This window comes from Salvelinus alpinus, chromosome 10 (genome assembly GCF_045679555.1).
Source record: "Salvelinus alpinus chromosome 10, SLU_Salpinus.1, whole genome shotgun sequence".
In the NCBI taxonomy this organism is placed as follows: domain Eukaryota; kingdom Metazoa; phylum Chordata; class Actinopteri; order Salmoniformes; family Salmonidae; genus Salvelinus; species Salvelinus alpinus.
The window spans coordinates 32,568,013-32,589,463 of record NC_092095.1 but is presented as its reverse complement, the minus strand read 5'-3'; the positions used below and the strand labels follow the sequence as shown (position 1 = coordinate 32,589,463).

At 42.8% G+C, this 21,451-nt stretch overlaps 1 protein-coding gene across 4 annotated transcripts in view; it reads right to left on the bottom strand.

Moving 5' to 3' along the window:
• LOC139531925 (arf-GAP with SH3 domain, ANK repeat and PH domain-containing protein 1-like) overlaps positions 1 to 17,965 on the bottom strand; it is a 74,470-nt gene extending 56,505 nt beyond the window's left edge. For 3 of the 4 annotated variants that reach the window (XM_071328924.1, XM_071328923.1, XM_071328925.1), the window contains exon 1: positions 17,270 to 17,964. In XM_071328924.1, the coding sequence (XP_071185025.1) occupies positions 17,270 to 17,395 (126 nt within the window). In that variant the 5' untranslated portion in view covers positions 17,396 to 17,964. Of the gene's footprint in view, positions 1 to 17,269 lie in introns of all 4 variants that reach the window. The other variant, XM_071328922.1, reaches the window with a different exon arrangement.
• Positions 17,966 to 21,451: the final 3,486 nt, after the last annotated feature.

The following is a 21,451-nucleotide window of genomic DNA, read 5'->3' as shown; positions in this document are numbered from 1 at the left end:
AGCCGAAGAACTCCATCCCAACCGTGAAGCACGGGGATGGCAGCATCATGTTGTGGGGATGCTTTCCTGCAGGAGGGACTGGTGCACTTCACAAAATAGATGGCATCATGAGGACGGAAAATTATGTGCATATATTGAAGCAACATCTCAAGACATCAGTCAGGAAGTTAAAGCTTGGTCGCAAATGGGTCTTCCAAATGGACAATGACCTCAAGCATACTTCCAAAGTTGTGGCAAAATGGCTTAAGGACAACAAAGTCAAGGTATTGGAGTGTCCATCACAAAGCCCTGACCTCAATACTATAGAAAATTTGTGGGCAGAACTGAAAAAGCGTGTGCGAGCAAGGAGGCCTACAAACCTGACTCAATTACACCAGCTCTGTCAGGAGGAATGGGCCAGAATTCACCCAACTTATTGTGGGAAGCTTGTGGAAGGCTACCCGAAACGACATTTGACCCAAGTTAAACAATTTAAAGGCAACGCTACCAAATACTAATTGAGTGTATGTAAACTTCTGACCCACTGGGAATATGATGAAAGAAATAAAAGCTGAAATAAATCATTCTCTCCACTATTATTCTGACATTTCACATTCTTAAAATAAAGTGGTGATCCTAACTAACCTAAGACAGGGAATTTTTACTAGGATTAAATGAAAAACTGAGTTTAAATGTATTTGGCTAAGGTGTATGTAAACTTCTGACTTCAACTGTATATATGAATCGTGTATAAATAGTATTTTTGTTGTCTCTTGGTGTCTTTCCTATATCAAATCAAATCAAATCAAATGTATTTATATAGCCCTTCGTACATCAGCTGATATCTCAAAGTGCTGTACAGAAACCCAGCCTAAAACCCCAAACAGCAATCAATGCAGGTGTAGAAGCACTGTTTTTGTATGTTGATTAAATCTTAAAGTATGTAAATATAGAAATTTAATGTTTGGAAATACTTGGAAAGTATTCAGGCCCCTTGACTTTTTCCACATTTTGTTACTTTACAGCCTTATTCTAAAATTGATTACATAAATGTTTTCCTCATCAAAGTACTGAGTAAAGGGAAAGGAAAGGGAAAGGGGGATACCTAGTCAGTTGTACAACTGAATGCATTCAACTGAAATGTGTCTTCCGCATTTAACCCAACCCCTCTGAAAGGGTCTGAATACTTATGTAAATGTGATACACATCATGGGGTTTTGTGTGATACACCTGTTTTTCAGCAGCAGGGACTGTGAGACTAGTCAAAAGGGAAAAAACTATTTAATCGATTTTAGAACAAGTCTGTAACATAAAAAGTGCAGTTGGAAAGTATTCAGACGCCTTGACATTTCCACATTTAGTTACAGTCTTTTAATTTTTTTAATGAAATTGTATTTTTCCCTCTGACTAGTATCCCTGTCCCTGCTGCTGAAAAACATTCCCACAGCATGATGCTGCCACCACCATGCTTCGCCGTAGGGATGATGCCAGGTTTCCTCCAGATGTGACACTTGGCATTCAGGCCAAAGAGTTCAATCTTGGTTTCATCAGACCAGAGAATCTTGTTTCTCATGGTCTGAGAGTCTTTTACGTGCCTTTTGGCAAACTCCAAGTGGGCTGTCATGTGCCTTTTACTGAGGAGTGGCTTCTGTCTGGCCACTACCATAAAGGCCTGATTGGTGGAGTGCTGCAGAGATGGTTGTTCTTCTGGAAGGTTCTCCCATCTCCACAGAGGAACTCTGGAGCTCTGTCAGAGTGATCATCAGGTTCTTGGTCACCTCCCTGACAAAGACCCTTCTCCCCTAATTGCTCAGTTTGGCTGGGCGGGCAGCACTAGGAAGAGTCTTGGTGGTTACAAACTTCTGCCATTTAAGAATGATGGAGGCCACTGTGTCCTTGGGGACCTTCAATGCTGCAGAAATGTTTTGGTACCCTTCCCCAGATCTGTGCCTTGACATAATCTTGTCTCGGAGCTCTACGGACAATTCCTTCGACCTCATGGCTTGGTTTTTGCTCTGACATGCACTGTCAACTGTCGGACCTTAAATAGACAGGTGTGTGCCTTTCCAAATCATGTCCAATCAATTGAATTGACCACAGGTGGACTCCAATCAAGTTGTAGAAACATCTCAAGGATGATCAATGGAAACAGGATGCACCTGAGCTCAATTTCGAGTCTCATAGCAAAGGGTCTGAATACATGTAAATAAGGTATTTCAGTTTTTTATTTGAAATAAATTTGACAACATTTATAAAAACCTGTTTTGCTTTCTCATCATGGGGTATTGTGATGTCATCATGGGGTATTGTGTGTAGATTGATGAGGACATGTTTTTATTTAATTCATTTTAGAATAAGGCTGTAACAACAAAATGTGGAACAATACAAGGGGTCTGACTACTTTCCAAATGCACTGTAACTCTTATTTCCTTTTTATAAAAAAAAAATATTTAATGTAATATCTTATGTAGTTCTTGTCTATTACTGTTCTGTACTTTGTCATGTATTTGTACGTTTTACGTGGACCCCAGGAAGAGTAGCTGCAACATGTGCAGTAGCTAATGGGAATCCTAATAAACTAAACTATACATGAAGTCCTTGGACCTTAAACCAAAAATATTTTGGTATTTTTTTCATTAGTCAACTGTTGGTACAGTCCCAAAATGTTTTGCAGGTCAGCGGTCAAGTTTTCAAGATATTGGACTTTCAAGAAGAAAAGTGTCACCGGCCACATCATCATGATGTGTAAAATGGACAGTGGACAATAAAAATATAGTTTTTGAGTGGATTTTCCCTTTAACTTCCCCTTACTTTGAGACCTTAATTTTAGAACTTCACCTCTATGCACTCAAATGTGATCACACAAGCACAGGACACAGAAAATCGAAAGACCGATACATATTGAAGGCGAGCCAAGTACAAAACTGATGACACAGGTGAAATGTGTCATCATGCCTCACAGCGAGCACGTATGTGTTGAGTGGAAGTCAAACCGGCAGACTGCTGCAGAGTCCATTTGGATGCGAGTCCAGCTATTGGCAGCGTCCCTATAGCCACTGTTTGCTAAGACCAAGGTAAAGACAGCGTGGCTCGAGCAAGCTTCAGTAAGTCAATCATTAAGACGCCAAAGAGTGGTTTGACTTTGACAAGAGCATATGCCTCTAGAACTGAATGTTGTCTTCCCCTTTGCATTTTGTCAGAAAATGGGGCGCGATTCTAACAGGAAGGGCGGAGAACAGTTTCCATTGGCAGGACACAAGTGAACATCCCTTTCTCTGGCCTGGAGCTGGGGGAAGCCTGAACGCTCCCAGTCAGGAAGATTTAAATAAGAGGATTTAACATTTCCAAAGGTCAGACAATGTCACACAGAAAAATTTAAGGCCAAATGCTCGGCATAACACACCCCAGACGTTGAGTGAAAATAGCATTTGCAAATTAAAGAGCAAGGCAATGACCCTAACACTGTAAACTTTGAGGGACATTGGTGGTGCAACAACTTCTTCTATACAGTAGGCTAACATATGGAACAAGGGTACTTTACTTGTAGAGACTTAGGAACAAGAACCAATCATTGATGCCAGAGAGTGCCATAGGGCCTAGGGAGAGTGTCCTAGCCCTAACTCAGCTGTTGGTGTTGGCCAGAGAGGGAGGCAGGGCAGGGAAGGGAACATATGTTGAGTAGAGGCTGGCTGCTCAGCTGGCTTGGCTGTGGTTGGTGTGATCAGACAATGGAGGAGGACTGTGAGGCAGCTTCCGGTGTTGAGAGGAGACTGACTGCTTGTCAGGACTGGAGAAGTGGAGTATACAAGCCATCGTGTGTTACCACACTGATGACTTCCTACATCTCTACATCCTTCTCTTGTGAGCGTATTCTATCAAGCCATACACCACTGAAGTATACATTGCCCACATGGGCTCAAACAAGCATAACTTTATCAATCTCATGTTGGAGTCAGTCATAATTCATAAATGAGGAACAGTAAGCAGCCCGATATAGTTCCAATGCATTATTATTCATATGAATGGAACAAACTGAGACTGGGAACTGGAGGTACCTCAGTGCCTTGATGATTAAAACATGACAGCATCAGCCACATCTCCAAAAGTAGCTCCATTTAGAGGAGTGAGAATAGAAACACACGGGGAGCAGAGGGATTTTCAGGGCAAACATTCACCACGAAGCTATCCGCATGAGGCTGAATTGCCTGCCGGGGACCAAGAGAAACAAAGGTTTTCTCATAAACCCAACTGTCCACACCAACCCAGTAACCTCAATTATGACAGTCACCAAGTTCATGATTAAATCCTCCTTTCACTAAATATGGGATATGCTTGCTTACGCTCACCTGAATACAATGGAGAGCAGGTTAACTTGAGGGTTGCTTGAGGTTACCTTTAAGCAAAGATTAAGAGGAAATTCCTTTTGAGCAAATGTTTACATTTTAAAGTACAAGACCTCTTAGCTAAATTCCTTCTCCGTCTATTTAATTCAAAATAAATATTTTAGATGCAATACAAACACCTTCTTTTGTTATCAACCATCAAGCCAATTTATGATTGATTTATAACACCGTCAGCCAGGAGGAAAATAATCTGAAAACATTCCGACTGTCACAAAAGGCTCTAAGAATCTCTCTCACTAATGTGGTGTAGGTCAGAAATGAGGCCTGAGAGTATGAGTGCAGTAAGCTAAGCACCAAATCCTCCAGTAACACAAACAAACCGTTCAACTCAAAGTAACCATGTTATCACTACTATCCCTCTTATCGGTGATTGGTGGATATCACTACAACCTCAGCTTCCGGCCCTCAACCCACAATGCAGTAGATCCAAAGGTATCTGGCTGTGACAGCCAAGGAACGGGCCGCTCGCTCCGTTTCGATAAAACACCCAATCAGAAGTAGCGTATTATTTCTAGTCCCTGAGTGGTTGCATTCCATTTCACACCACATGGCCTTGAGCCCTGTACCAGAGTCGCAGCCTACATTCCTGCGCTTTACAGCATTCCTTGGAGTTTTCTGTGGACGTGTATCAAGTTTCACAGATTATGGGAGTCCGTCGGGTGAAAGAACCACAGGTGTATCCATTCCCACTGGCCATGGTGATAGACACACACTTGAGCAATAGGCAATATCAAACAGGGATATGTTCACTGAGTGTGTCCTCGGTATGTCCTCACAGCCTCAGACATGGCCTCCCCTCTACTGCATAATGTGTGAAAACCCTCCCACTCTGTCTGCCGAATTCTTTATCTTTGCTCTTGTTTTCCTTAATAGGATGTCGGTGGGCGGAGCCGGGAGGGTTGTCAGAGAAATGGGACACACCTGGGCTCGGGTGTGTCCCAGGATAAATGCACCTCTTCCCCATTCATTGGAGACTCTCTCCATGCAGACACCTTTATAGATTTTGTTGTGGTATTTTTGTGGCCTTTTGGTTGTTTGCTTTGGCACCTTTCAACACCCTGCATTATCACATTTATGCATGCAAAACACTCACTTACACTACTGATTACTGATTACATACACCATTGTTAATTGTATTTAGATTACTTTATTTAATAAATATATTTTGTTATTCCTTGTCTCCATGTTGTCTCCCTTTTTTTTTATGAACTTCGAGCCGGTTCGTGACACATGTCACTAAAGAACTAAAGCCATTCAGGAGATAGCCATAGCTGAAATATTGGTGTATCCTAGACAACATCATTTTCATGTTATAAGACTTCCTCTCATTGTTATCGAGTTGCTATCAACCGTCCTAAGGCAGTGTTGATGCAGTTCCAGGGGGCAGAGCCGGCTCTACGTGGCGGCAAAGCTGGGCATTGACCACCCAGATAGTATTTGTGCCCCCACCTCCCCCAGTTTTGTTTCCCCATAAACATAACAAATGGTACATGAATCACAATGCCCAGTTTTGCCAATGTAGTGTTGTCGGGCCTGCTAGTAGCACAGACCGGAACAGAGGCTTTGCCAGGGGCGCGCTCATGATTTGAGGAGGGGGGGGGGGGTAATAATGTAATATTTAGTTGTTAAAATCCCTAAATGCATTCTGATTGGGCACCTAGCCATGCGATGTCATAAGGTACCACCTTCATTACCTTGTTTAGGAAAATCATTGGATCCCACCCGGGGCGTGGTTACATAAACCGTTTTTTTCTCACAGAGAAGGGAAAAGTTGTTTACTTTTCCAGATCGCAACAGCTAATAATAGGCTAAATAGTACCTACTAGCTTCGGTAAATTTGGGTAGCGGCGGGCTGAATAATTTTAACTGGCTAAGCAGCGTGGGTATCCAAACATGGCTGGACACTGCCAAGAGCAAAAAAAACGGGGGACCTATGTCAAGAGCGATTCCGAGCTCACTGAGCAGCCTGCTGGCCCAACCACCGAGGTTCAGCATGTTACATCAACGAACAGCCCAGCTTGTCCAGCAGGCATTTGAGAGGGCCCTGACAAGTACATTTCGCCAGGAAGGAGAATGGAATCAGAAACTTCTCATGATGTTCAGCACAGCATGGAGGAGGCTGCAACTCATCTAAATGGTAAGCTACAACCTTTATGGCCCTGGTTGCCGTGCCAGAATTATTCATTCATTGGTTAACCATCACGTAAGCCCACTGGTTGTTTGGATTTTTGTATGTAATGTATAGTTTAGGCCTTTGCTTTTTACTTCAATGCATCTTTTGGATTTATCTGTGATTCTTAATGTCATTGCTTGCTTTTGCGGTTCTCATTGTTATTGATAGACATCCAGCTTTGTATTATTTGACGGGTATCGGGACAATTACCAATGTAGCCTATTGGTGGTGCTCCGAGGTGATGTTAAACTCGGTCCCGTGTGGCTCAGTTGGTAGAGCATGGCACTTGCAACGCCAGGGTTTTGGGTTCAATTTCCACGGGGGACCAATACGAAAAAGTATGAAAATGTATGCACTCACTACTGTAAGTCGCTCTGGATAAGAGCGTCTGCTAAACGACTAAGATGTCAAATTGGCAGTGCATCTAACGTTACCCTTTCATCGCGCTGACTGACGGTAGCCTCCTGTCCATGGTCCTGAATCGATGGTTACGGTGTGTGCTGTTTTAATGAGTGCATCTTGGTCTACCAGTCTTCGTGGGGCTTCTCTTCAACATCGCATGCTTTCTTGTGTGCAAAATGACAGTAGTTGTGTATATGGCTGCATTTCAGACAGGCCTCCATTTTAGTACATTTGGTATATATGACCAATACCGCATGTAGCCCAAATCACTCTGTAATCATTCATTTGCATTACACAGTCGTTGTGTGATAGGCTACTGTAAAAGTGATGTCAATACCATGAAAACGACACAGTCTACTTTGTTCACCCCCTCCCTGCTCTCTTGCTATAGCGTGTGTGTGAGTTCCTATCGGAATGGGCATTTACTCTTAATCACGGCAGATTCAAATTAGCTACTGCTGTGTAGGACATTTCACATCAGCTAAGACTATAGAATATGCACTTAGTTTGATTTAGTTTGCTTTTCTGGAACTTGATACTGTCCCAAGATGCACAGAAGTACAACGACAATAAACGGAGAAGTGGCGCCTTGATTACGCTCATTGCGCAGCGCCACAAATTTGACAGAAATGTAATCTACAGTTGTAATTATTTATTGAAGTTTAAGCGACGAAGCCTGTCAGAATCGTTGATAAGCTAGTGGTGCTCATCGAGCTGATCTTCACGTGTTGGTAGCAAATGATGTGCAGGCCTTCTCCTGCAGATACGGCTGCATTTTCGATACACATGTTGCAGTGGGGGGCGCATATCTTTCGTGTGTTATTATATAAAGCGACGGTTTGTTGATTGTGTACGGCTACATTTCATATACATTTTTGTACCTATGAGAAGAAGTAAGACCAATCTACCTTGTTTTATTGGAGCTCTAAAGCAATACTAGTTGTGCCCCCCCCCCACATGGATTTAAAATGCCCCCTCGGGCATGTCATCCTGGAGCCGGGCCTACCAGGGGGGCAGAGTGACCTCTGTAGGCTCTAGGGAAACCTTGCCGTTCAAACGGAGCCAGCGTGTGTAAATCCACATCTGAGCCAACAAGCCATCCCCTGGCAGGCATGTTCAGCACTTCAGATGAAACACTATATCAAGTGCCCAGCTGACAACACACACACGGTCCAAGGCACAACACCATTGTGTCCTCTTGAAGCTGAGAGTCAGCCTTGGAGTATTTCCCCCTCAGGCCAGGAGAGGAGCATGCATCAGTGAGCATTGAGCAGCGCTGCCTTCCTCCAACCCCCAGGCCAGTTCTAGAGGAAGTCCATTGACCCAAGCACTCACAAACTCATAAGAGAAGAGGAGGGGCTCGTACATTATCACATAAATTATGGGAAAGAGAAGCAGATTTAAGTTATTTTGTTTCAATACTGGTTCAGACATGCATCCCATTGCCAATTTGCCACACCTCAGGATGAAGAGGTCTTGTGACCCGGTTAAGACCTCAAAACATCCTTTCCAAACCTCCTTAGAGAAATCCTCCAGCGATATTTCGAATCTATCTGTGGTGTGCCTCTTTCACAGTGGGAGGGTTTTGGGCTTTGTGTTCGGATGCTGTTTCAGTTGCTTGTTTGTTGGTTTGTTTGCTGTCTGAGAGACCAAGGGATTTGGATAATCAGTCTCTGGCCCGGGCTTCCAGCTGTTGGCCTACCTTCTCTTCCTGCCACAGCTGCACTGCATATATCATCAAGGGCTATTAGTAGACAGCGGATTAGCCCCTGACCAGGCTTAGCTCCGGCAGTGGGGCTGTCAGGGCTCTGATCCCTGCTCTTTCCCTGATTTATGCAAAGGGAGGGTGGGGGATACTGAGTGGCCACTGTTGTTAAATGGACTCAGACATGGACTCAGACACCCCCACTGCCTGATCGCCAGCATTCTCCCCTCACTCTCTGATGGAACTCAGCAACAAGAGCCAACAGATACTATAGGCTTATATGGCACTTTTAAACAGTGAACTACGATTTGACCCCCCCTTGTGTTACCATGGGAGATACTGCCTCGCTCAGGGGATTATGAGTCAGATTTCTAATGCTGACAGTTTACCTAACGAGCACTTTTTATATGACAGCCTTTTGCTTGCACTTTTTGTTATGCGGTTGAACTAGCATGGAAAATGTGATGGGCCGTCAGTGAGAGAGAGTCAAGTCATGCAATATGCCGCTAAACACTGTTCTGTTTAATTTGCCTGCATGTGACACAGGGGACAAATTCTAAAAAGCCTCAACTTAATCAATAATTCAGCTAGCCACATCTGTCCTGAGTTGTGAATGTTGTTGAGGTAAGAAGCCTGCATATAGCCTGCATTCACTTTGTTATGTAAAACCTGGATATGATGAAACCTGTTTAATTCTCTTGAATTATTCAGTGTTCATATGACTTGTTCTCAATAGGAAAATTGCATCATACCAAAGCAAAAAATGTAGGCTAGAACAGATCTTTCTCATCGCTGGTTGTGCAATGCAATGAAAAGTAGAAAACCATGCAAGAAAAAAAAGCAGAAACCCAAATCGATAGAGTTTCCAATTCTGTCGCTAAAGGTAGATATCCAAAAAGCTGATGTCTCCATTTTATGGTTTACCAACAGCTCTTGGGTAGCCTCTCCCAGTTTAATATGGGGGGCTGGCAGATGGATCCACTGATTGATAGCAGTGCATGCCGTTTTCTAATTAGATATGTTGCACGTGAGGCTAAACATGTGCGTCTCACTCAGGCAAATTGAGATGGAATCTCCTTCAAGTGTAAACAACATGTCAAAACAAATGTGTGTCATCATGGGCCAACAGTGTTACGTTTACATGTCGTTTGGACGAGAGGCCCACAAATGAAGTTGTGTCATACATATCCTGAGGTATGCAGCAGATTTTCTCAGTAAATTAGACCCTGAAGCAGGTTTTCCGGCAACATTTTAATTGAAATTTACCGGAAGCAAATGCATTGGGTGCGTAACCTGATTAGGGCGTCCGCCCACGCTGCTCAGAATGACAGAAATCACATTTTGATTATGGTAATTCATATTAATTCATAACGACGTGCGGCCCTTCTTACCGAATTCTGATGCGCACTTTGAAGATGTTAGAATAACTGTCCACATTTACTTTTCCTCAGCCAACAAGACGAGTAACGAACAGCAAAATCACTAGCCTACTATCCCCATAGTAGAAAGGTTGACCTATTCTATTGGTCAGCTTGTCGAGGAAGAAATAGCCTCTTCCAAACGGACTCTGGGACAGTTGTGGGACGATAGATCCCAAATTCATACAACCAGTAGGCCTAGTCTACATACATTTTTTTTTTTTACGATGAGGCTGATGCAACAGATCAGAATGTTTAGCTTAAAATTTTGATAAGTTATTATTTCTTCACATTATAAGCGCAGCAGGCCTGGGATACGTGTGAATGTTCGTTCCGTAATGCAATTAACGGGAAAACACGCATTTGCTGTGTGAGATGCTGTAGCAGCAGCTCCCATGCTCTCTGACAGATTTTTCGCTATCTGTATGCTGTACAAGTGTGATAAATAAGGTACATAATGAATATACTGTACACACACGCCAATTTAATTCCACAAAATGATGTGAATCAATCTATACACAATAAGCATGGCCAGTCAAATGTATTGCCATCGACTGGTATTTCCATCAATGAATAGTTTAAAAAGCATTATTTCGCAATGGGATTTTTTTCCTTCTTCTCTCGGACAGTTGGCCAGCAGGAATGTGATTTATTGACTTAAAAAAATATATATGTAGACCAAAAGCTGACTATTACTGGCTAACGGAAACACTGTCCTGAAGCTATCATAAATCCTAATGCTGTGTGTAGACTGTCTGTCTGTGTGTCTATGCTGTGGTCCTTAAATCCTCTAATGAGCAGTACAATTAGCACCTGTCAACAGAGGTGCCATTTTTCTCTTTCATTCTACTGAAGAGCAAGCAACACGACTATTTGTCCAATTCATGTCAGATGCTGACAGTCTCCTCAGGTCAGAATGACAGCAAAACTGTCTCTCTCATAGCTTAACACCACTGAAATGGCTGGGGGGAATCTGTATTCAATTGAAACCATCCAATTGTGTCATTTTGACAAGATAGCACACTATCAATTTCACTCTTCGCCAGGTGGAAACTGACATCAATTTGACAAAAAGTCACTCATCTGATGTCCCCAAAATGCAAGAAATAAACGTTTAATTGTAACTGCCAAGAAATTCACAGTGTTTGAATAAGATGACTATGAAAAGACAAAGATTTGTCCTCACACTTCCCCACTGATGTGGTGTGAGAGGCATGCTCAGAGGAATGCAAATCCACTGAGGGTTTCCCTTGTGTTCCAGGCGATGTTTCTCCCTGGTTTAAAAAGCTAACGCAATGATGCAAAGCACCATCTGTAGGGCAGAGACAAGGGAGGGCCTCACAAGGGAGTCTGGCTGGCTGGTTGTCCCGAATGTTCATGATTCAGTCATGTTGGATAAGAAGAGACTAACTCAAAGATGCCAAGATCAGGGCAAGTTGGAACTACAAGTTTTCCATTAGAAAAAGCCAACATCTTCTTACGATTTCCCTAACAAAGGAAGAGAAGCTTAACTAAAGCCTGCCTGTACATGAAGTCCTCTTCTACACATTTTTCTGAACCTTTCAGGGAATTAAATTGCAGATGAGCATGAATATTTTCTAACCATTCTTCAGAACATTCGTCGTGTATTGTTGGGCACAGTAGTGGATTAACCATACCAGATTCCATTACTGCCCTCAACACCATAATGATGTCACTTCCTGTTATGCAAGACGTGTACAGCATTAGTACGCGGCTGCAGTTATTTCCTATTTCGTTTTAGCACTGATCCAAATATAAACAGTAAACATACGGTGCATTCGGAAAGTATTCAGATCCCTTAAGTTTTCCCACATTTTGATACATTACAGCCTTATTCTAAAATGGATGAAATTAAACATGTCCTCATCAATCACAATACCCCATAATGAGAAAGCGAAAACAGGTTTCTAGATTTTTGTTTTACAAATTTAGACTAAATAAAAAACTGAAATACCTTATTTACATAAGTATTCAGACCCGTTGCTATAAGACTCGAAATTGAGCTCAGGTGCATCCTGTTCCATTGATCATCTTGATATGTTTCTACAACTTGGAGTCCACCTGTGGTTAATTCAATTGATTGGACATGATTTGGAAAGCCACACACCTGTCTATATAAAGGTCCCACCGTTGACAGTGCATGACAGAGCAAAAACCAAGCCATGAGGTCGAAGGAATTGTCCGTAGAGCTCTGAGACAGGATTGTGACGAGGCACAGATCTGCAGAATTGAAGTTCCCCAAGAACACAGTGGCCTCCATCATTCTTAAATGGAAGAAGTTAAGAACCACCAAGACTCTTCCTAGAGCTGGTCGCCCGGCCAAACTGAGCAATCGGGGGAGAAGGGCCTTGGTCAGGGAGGTGACCAAGAACCCGATAGTCACCCTGACAGAGTTCCTCTGGGGAGATGGGAGAACCTTCCAGACAGACAACCATCTCTGCAGCACTCCACCAATCAGGCCTTTATGGTAGAGTGGCCAGACGGAAGCCACTCCTCAGTAAAAGGCACATGACAGCCCACTTGGAGTTTGCCAAAAGGCACCTAAAGGACTCTCAGGCCATGAGAAACAAGTTTCTTTGGTCTGACGAAACCAAAATTTAACTCTTTGGCCTGAATGCCAGGTGTCACATCTGGAGGAAATCTGGCACCATCCCTACAGTGAAGCATGGTGGTGGCAGTATCATGTTGTGGTGTTTTTCAGTGGCATGGAGACTAGTCAGGATCGAGGGAAAGATGAACGGAGCAAAGTACAGAGAGATCCTTGATGAAAACCTGCTCCAGAGCGCTCAGAGCAGACTGGGGCGAAGGTTCACTTTCCAACAGGACAACGACCCTAAGCACACACCCAAGGCAACGCAGGAGTGGCTTCGGGACAAGTCTCTGAATGTCCTTGAGTGGCCCAGCCAGAGCCCGGACTTGAACCCGATCGAACATCTCTGGAGAGACCTGAAAATAGCTGTGCAGCGACGCTCCCCATCCAACCTGACAGAGCTTGAGAGAATCTGCAGAGAAGAATGGGAGAGCTAGGCAAGCTTGTAGAGTCATACCCAAAAAGAGTCGAGGCTGTAATCGCTGCCAAAGGTGCTTCAACTGAGTAAAGGGTCTGAATAGTTATGTAAATGTCATATTTCTTTTTTTTTTTCTTTTTTTTTTTAATTGGAAAAAAATCTAAAAACCTGTTTTTGCTTTGTCATTATGATTGATGAGGGGGAAAAACTATTTAATCCATTTTAGAATAAGGCTGTAACGTAACAAAATGTGGAAAAAGTCAAGGGGTCTAAATACCTTTCGAATGCACTGTAGGCAGGGGAGCTTTTCCCTGTTGTGACTGGGCAAACTGAGTTGCGTTAATAAGGACAGTGCTGCTTTGAGGAGGGGAATCGGGAACATCTTTGTCTCTCTAAGCAGCCATCCATAAATAATTCAGGTGTGGAGTTGAAGTAAGAAGTTTTGATGTCGCTGCATCTCCCCCTCTGCACCTTTTATATGACTCACTGTGTTGAGACGCCTGAGGAGGGAGGCTGACAACTGTTGTCCTCCTCCGGCAGGTCAGCTCTCCTCCTCAGGTTACACCATTAAATATTCACCCTGTACCTTTGCATAATTTACCTCGTCAACATACTGGGAAAATTACTTGGAGAAACAGAGAGACATTGGAAGGTCTGTAATGATGACAGGAGCAGTAAGTCCTGGGGTATGGCTTTCTAAGTGCACTGCACTTAAACCAAGTGAATGAAGATGGGAAGGTTATTATGGGAATTCTTTACCTTTTCTGAAGAGAGAATGAGAGAATAGCCTCCCAATTTGCCTCACTGGTTATGGTGAAAATGTGGCACAAACCAAATAGGCCTACTTTAGCATCTTTGGTGGGTTCTCTTCAAATGCTACATGGCCAACATTTTTCACCCTGACTCTTTTCAGAGGCCATGGCAATACTGCTGAACTTTTACAGAGTTGGAAATCCATACATAAAGTGGGGAGGAATGCCATCTGGAAGGTGTATGTAGTATCCCAGGGCAGGACCCTGGCGAGGTCTCCTGCTCTCTACTGATTTTAGATCAATGTTTCGGGAAAAGCTTGATTCTATGGCCTCTTGTCTGTTTAAATAAGAAAGATTATACGTTGCTGCTCTTTTGTGGCCAGTATAATGGTCCCCGTCATGTGATCCAGACTACAATTCCAGAGTGGTTACTGCTGCAGCCCGGGCCGGGCGCACATGGCGGCTCTTCCAACAGATGTTTTTAGTTTGTTTTGCAGTCTCTCTCTCTCTGAGCTGGGAGGCACAGAGCCAGAGAGGTGATCCATGACGCAAGCCTTTCCTTGTTACACTAAACGAACAAAAATGTGCTCTGTGTGGAGAAGCAGCAGGTAGCCTAGCGGTTGAGAGCGTTGGGCCAGTAACAGAAAGGTTGATGGTTCGAATCCCCAAGCTGACTAGGTGAAAAATCTGTCGATGTGCACTTTGGCACGGATTGCTCCTGTAAGTCGCTCTGGAGAAGAGCGTCATGTAAAATGAGAATAAACATGGCTTGGTTGTACAGATTATTGTACTATAAACCTTCGGAGAGAGACGGGGGGAACTTCTAAATGCTATGCCACATAGGCCATGACCAGCCATTCTGCATATTACGCTGTCTATCTACGAAGAGAGAAAATGCAAAAATGTGTCAACCATTTCGAACAACCATGCAGCATGTACTATCATGTAGATATCATGTACTATCATGTAGATATCATGTACTATCATGTAGATAGTAACCGAGAGGTTGCAAGATCGAATCGCCGAGCTGACAAGGTAAAAATCTGTTGTTCTGCCCCTGAACAAGGCACTGTTCCCAGGCCGTCATTGAAAGTAAGAATTTGTTCTTAACTGACTTGCCTAGTTAAATAAAGGTAAAATAAAAAAATAAAAATAAATATCATTGGTCATTTAAGCATACTGTAAAGTCGAGTTACTATGGCTCTTTCTATGGGAAGGACTTTAGTTTCCTCGAGGACACTTGTTGTAATAACCGATAATAACATTTCCATCACTATTGGGTGAGAAACAATAAACAGAGATTGTCCTATAAATCTCTATAAACAGAGATGTTATTCACGTGAAACCAAAGCTCTCGGCTACTATTTCTAGAGGATGCAGCAACATCCTAACACCTTTCTTTAGTCCTCAGCACGCCTGGCAGTAGAGTACATGGCAGTAGAGCACATGACAGTAGAGCACATGACAGTGGAGCACATGACAGCAGAGCACGTGACAATCCACTGTCTCTTAGCTTGAAGGAGTTGCACGGACGCAGCGGATTCAAATTCGGAATCTCCGAAAGATCTCAGGAACTGCTCTCTCTCTCCTGCCTCCTTCATAAATGGAAGATGAAACCACTGACACTGTTCCTGCGCTCCAAATGGCACTCTATTCCTTATGTAGTGCACTACCTTTGACCAGAAGTAGTGCACTATTTAGAGATTAGGGTGCCATTTGGGATACAGCCTGAGATAACATGGAGAGGGAGATTAATGATTATCAGCATTGATCATCTGCCATGGCTGCCATTTTATATACACTATATGAGAACATTAAACCAGTGACTTCAAGAGAAACATAGATCAATGAAAAAAATGAGGTAATGAAATGAGGTAATGTGTCGGTTTTAACAGGGCATGCTGCTGCCCTTCTTTGTTGTCCCATTATGTCATGGTAAAGCCAGTGCAGATGGGGGTGGGCTGAGGATACATTGCTCTCCATGGTCTCCACCCCGGATTCACCTAAATACACTCACCTCACTGATCAGACGTGCAATCCTGTGTGTGTGTGTGTGTGTGTGTGTGTGTGTGTGTGTGTGTGTGTGTGTGTGTGTGTGTGTGTGTGTGTGTGTGTGTGTGTGTGTGTGTGTGTGTGTGTGCGTGCATGTTTGCGCGTGCGTGTGTAGGCTACTTGCCTGCGAGCTCTTCCACCACTGATTGTGATTGTAAGAACAGGCTTAGGAGGTTTAGAATCAGGCTGATGTTAACGCCATATGTGTGGCGGGAGACATTCTGAATCGGAATCACTGTAAATGTCAATATCTCTGTCAGAGAGTGGCTGGAGGCTGGAGGGTTTGCTGCTCCATCCATCCCTACCCCCACTCTGTGTGGAGACAGCCAGCACACTCCAATGCTACAGCCTGGCTGCTCTGCTCAGAGTTATGCAACAGAGAGAGACCAGCAAGCTGTAGGCCTAAAACACACCCTCCCTCCCTTCCCTCTCCTCTATCCTACCCAATCCTCCCCCTCTGCCTGGCAACACCAGCCAGCAGCAGTAGGAGCAAAACTAGCTCAATCGAACTGCACAGAATTAACATAGGCTTCAGTGTGAGCAAACCACAGAAGGCCATCATGACATCATCACTACACTATAAAAGCGAACCCCAATTGTGCTGATCCTTTGGACACCATTATTGCATGTTGTAACAATGTAACTACTAAGTTCTAGGACAGTAGGACAGTAGGTCTTTGTGTTTTTTTTACGACACATGTTCAAATGATTCGGCTTGGAAAGAATAGGATGCATATGAACTGTTTTAAATAGGCCATTTTGCTTCTAATAGCCTGGGATTGTACAGCGACAAAGAACTGATCTCAACGCCTGTAAGGGACAGTAAACAGACATGTATTATAACATGGTCCTTGATGTGCTGTTTGCTACAGTGTACATGGCAACAGAAGTGTTACAAAGTTGCCAATAGCACCAGACAGTGCCAATTGATAACAGGCCGTTTACAATAATAGGCATGCAAATAGTCTAATTCTAGCCATCACAATCTAACCTTGCTTGCCATGGTGGAATGCTCATCACAGAAATGTTGTTTTTGTATTGCTTGCACATCAGAACAGTGCTCTCTGTGTAGGACACTTTCTGAGGTTATTCTGCAGAATACAGAACAACTTTGGGCATTGGCTTGGGCATTTGGACACAGATGCAGAGTCTATTTGAACGACCAACTCTGGACCCTGCTACCACAATATGGAGTTTAGGATAATAACATGCATTGTATAATTTAAGTAGCCTGTGCCTCCTGAACCTATGTCATATCTGTGGTGGCATGATTCATCAATGCGCAATGGTCGCTCTTGCACGCAATTCCATCTGCAGCCATGGCTGACTCAATGTTATAACATGATGTGGCCTTACCTCTTCCAGAATGTTGACTGTGTTCCTACAGCTCTGCAAACGGGTCGTGAAGCTGGATGTGGTAGGAGAATTGTAGTCCTCGGTTGTCTCCGAGAGAAATTCGGACACCGATATTTGATCAGGCATCCTTCAGCAGGGAATCGCCCAGAAGATGGCAAGAATTGTTGAGAAAATCCTAAATCATGAAAAAACAACTACCGAGGAAAATTACGTGATGTCTAACCGTGTGTAACTGGGTGGAAAACTGATAGTTCAGGATACTAACTAGATAGCGAAATTACAAAAATGCGTCTCTTCTCGAATTACTTGTTTGGTTCTCCTATGACTTCACTGTCCCCAAGGGAAACGGGAATGGACACAAATTCTCCCCTTCCTCTCTTCTCCTCTCGCCCGAATCCCTTGCGCAAATAACCAAAACACAATCGCTTAATTACTGTCCTATGCTGCCTTGCTGTAAAATAGAATAGCGGATTCCATCATGTTTTGCTGATGTTCAATACGATACTTTCCCGATAATATTTTCTACAATCAGAAATCTTTCTATGTAATCAATTATAATATGTGCTCTCTCCAATTTCTGAATTTCGTCTCTTTTCTTTTCTTCTCTTCTCTCCGTTTCTCTTTCGAATGCAACGCTGTCTTGACATTCACAACCACTCTCCCTCCCGCTCTCTCGCTCTCTCTCTCACCCACCTCTGATGACGGAGACAAACAAGGAAGAACTCTGCGCATGTCTATGATCTCGGACATAATACTCAGAGACAATCCGCAGTAAAAACTACCGCTATTCGAGGGTGTACTGAAGTCATCGAATAATATGCTATGTGAAAAGGAAAATGTGTCCAATAATTAATATTCTAAGACTCTATTTGGCCTATGCTATGGACAGTATTGTTTATGATCATAATAGCCTATCTGCCAATATATATTTACCAATGAGATATATATTTACAAATACCAATTGACTGTACTACTGTGTTATTAATTAAAAATGGTACTTAATTATGAACATGTAAAATAGTTTATATTAATTGAAGCCTAAAGAAACGCATTAAAACATAATTTAGCTGATTGAAAAACCTCAATGGTGTCTCGTGTATTTATTATTGGGGAATTGCAGTCTATAAATACTTATCAGATCTATTGAGTTAAGGTATGAGGTCTGAAAAATATTCATCCATAGGTAAAACAGTGATGGTAAATTACATTGAAGTGGGTGCCTGTAGTCTTGGAATGCCTGTAATTTTAGCAGTGCAACATTGAGAAAAAACATTGGTGGTGAATAACAAAATTGTTCAATCAGATATGATAGGCTCTTAGTCAATTTACACTTACCACTAGACTAAAGCAATACCACAAAGAAATATGATTTAAGGATTTTAGACACAAGAGAATAGTCTCTGAATATTATGAGGTGATACAATGTTTCAGTATCAACAGAATTTAGAGGGTCTTACCGACTCGGATTCCATAAAGAATCTTTAGATGAGAAATTTGACGGACGGGAAGAGGAGGATCTCATGACTTGACTGTCACCTTATAACCTAAATCAAATAAGAATCACATGAGCAGAGTTCTGTTGCTCTCTAGACATCAGAGATGGTGGTATAGCCAGGGGGAAGAATCAAGATAACACAACAACACAAACTTTGTATAAAAAATGCCTATAGGCAACTAATAGTATATTCATAAATAATTTTACCACACAGGAATAGTACTCTGATGAGAAAGCATTGTTTTGCATACAGTAATACATATATTTGAATAGGTTCATTTGTTAGCCAACATAAAAGTTTTAATTTCGGACTTATTGAAAATAATATCATGTCCATCTCTAAACCTTTCAAGAGCACTCATATTCCAAAGAAAAAGAAGAACATACGCCACGCCTCAACTTACCGAAATCGATGCACATCAAATTTGGAATCTGAACAGAGTGAATGTCCTCTTGATTGATGCAGAAGAGAATACTTGCTGGGCGCATCATATCAGGCTCATTTTGAATAGTCATCCAACAGGGGTTCAGTAATGGCTATACTCTTAACTTAAGAGCTGAAAGGAGAGAGTGATGTCCTCTAGCAATGGATCCCGTGAAGATCAGTCACAGTGCGGGCAGGAAGGGAGAAACCCGCCATGTGAGCAGGAAAATAGCCACTTACAATGAGCTGGATCTAATGGTAGGCCTACAGGAACTGAGGAAACCCAGAAGGCACTCAAACAGGAAATGTGGGATCTAGGTAAACAGAAAAAGCAAAGAAGTTTCCTCGCTCCCTCGAGCTGATTTTAACTACAGCTGTTGTACCCAATGATGTATATAAACCCTGAATTGTTGATGCTATGTATTGGCCATTGAGAGGCTTTGAAGCCACTGGTCGGCCATATTTCAGATGGTACTCTCCAGTAGGAGCAGTCCTCCATAGGAATGAATGGAATTCTACAGTATTTCAATTAAATGTTTCAAGGACAAAATTACATGTATATAAGTATTTTGTTGTTGTAGTGGGAACAGTAACATAAGTAATCTCAAAAAAATTATACTTTAAGGAAAATGTTTTAATATATGTTTTTATTTTTATGTTAAGCTCACATAATATAATTTAAAATTATGCATTAAGGTGTCTATTATAGAATAAATGTGTCAAAAACGAAAGTAGACAGTAATACATGCATTTCTATAGCTTCCAAATATATATATATTTTTTTTTTTACAACACAGCGCCCCCTATCAGTTATCGAGTGTATATACACTCACCGGCCAGTGTATTGGGTACACCACCACATTCACGGAAATTGAAAAGCTCTTACAGACAGTGAGTCAAGTGGCCGTGTCTTGCTATATAAAGCAGGCAGACAGGCTTCGGGACATTCAGTTACTGTTCGATTGAATGTTAGAATAGGCAAAATGAGTGACCTAAATGACTTTGAGTGTGGTATGATCATAGGTGCAAGCCCTCCTAGGTTTTTCACGCATGACAGTGTCTAGGGTGTCCCGAGAATAGTGCAACAAGCGGCAGACCTGTGGGCAAAATCAGCTCGTTTATGAGAGAGGTCAAAGGAGAATGGCAAGAATCATGCAAGCTAACAGGCATGCCACTGTAACAGTATAACTTTAGTAAGTCCCCTCGCCCCGACACGGGCGCGAACCAGGGACCCTCTGCACACATCAACAACTGACACCCACGAAGCGTCGTTACCCATCGCTCCACAAAAGCCGCGGCCCTTGCAGAGCAAGGGGAAACCCTACTTAAGTCTCAGAGCAAGTGACGTAACTGATTGAAACGCTACTAGCGCGTACCCGCTAACTAGCTAGCCATTTCACATCCGTTACACCACCATCAGACAAATAACGGCGCAATACAACAGTGGTGTGCAAAACGGCATCTCGGAAAGCACAACTCGAAGATCCTTGTCACGGATGGGCTATTGCAGCACTGGGTTCCACTCCTATCAGCTAAAAACTAGAAGAAGCTGCTCCAGTGGGGACGTAATCACCAACACTGGACAATTGAGGAGTGTAAAAGAAAAACATTGCGTGATCCGACAAATCCTGGTACCTGTTGCGTCAGGCTGATGGCAGAGTCAGGTTTTGGCGTAAGCAGCATGAGCCCATGGACCCATCCTGCCTGGTGTCAAAGGAACAGGCTGGTGGCGTACCACCGTCCAATCTGCAGCAACTGCGTGGTGCCATTGCGTCAGCATGGACCAGCATCCCTGTGGAACGTTTCCGACTTGTAGAATCCATTCCACAAATAATTTAGGCTGTTCTGGAGGCAAAGAGGTCCGACCCAATACTAGATGGGTGTACCTAATAAACTGTCCGGTGAATGTATAAATCATTGGTCATACCACTGAACAGGGTGAAAGTAAAGCTGTTTGTCAAGGTTATTAAATTTACATTTGAGTCATTTAGCAGACACTCTTACAGTAGTGAGTGCATACAAGTTCCCTGTGAGAATCAAACCCACAACCCTGGCATTGCAAGCGCCATGCTCTACCAACTGAGCCATATTATTTTTACGTGGTTATTGATGACAACCACAACCCCAATTGTCCTTGTTAAAAATGTTTATTTATTTTACAAAAACTAAGAGTTAATTATTGGGAAAAAATGTATAATTATTTTGGGTTGTTCCAGTAATTGTCCTGTTTTTCACTGTGGTGACTGTCTGACCGTGCTTTTGT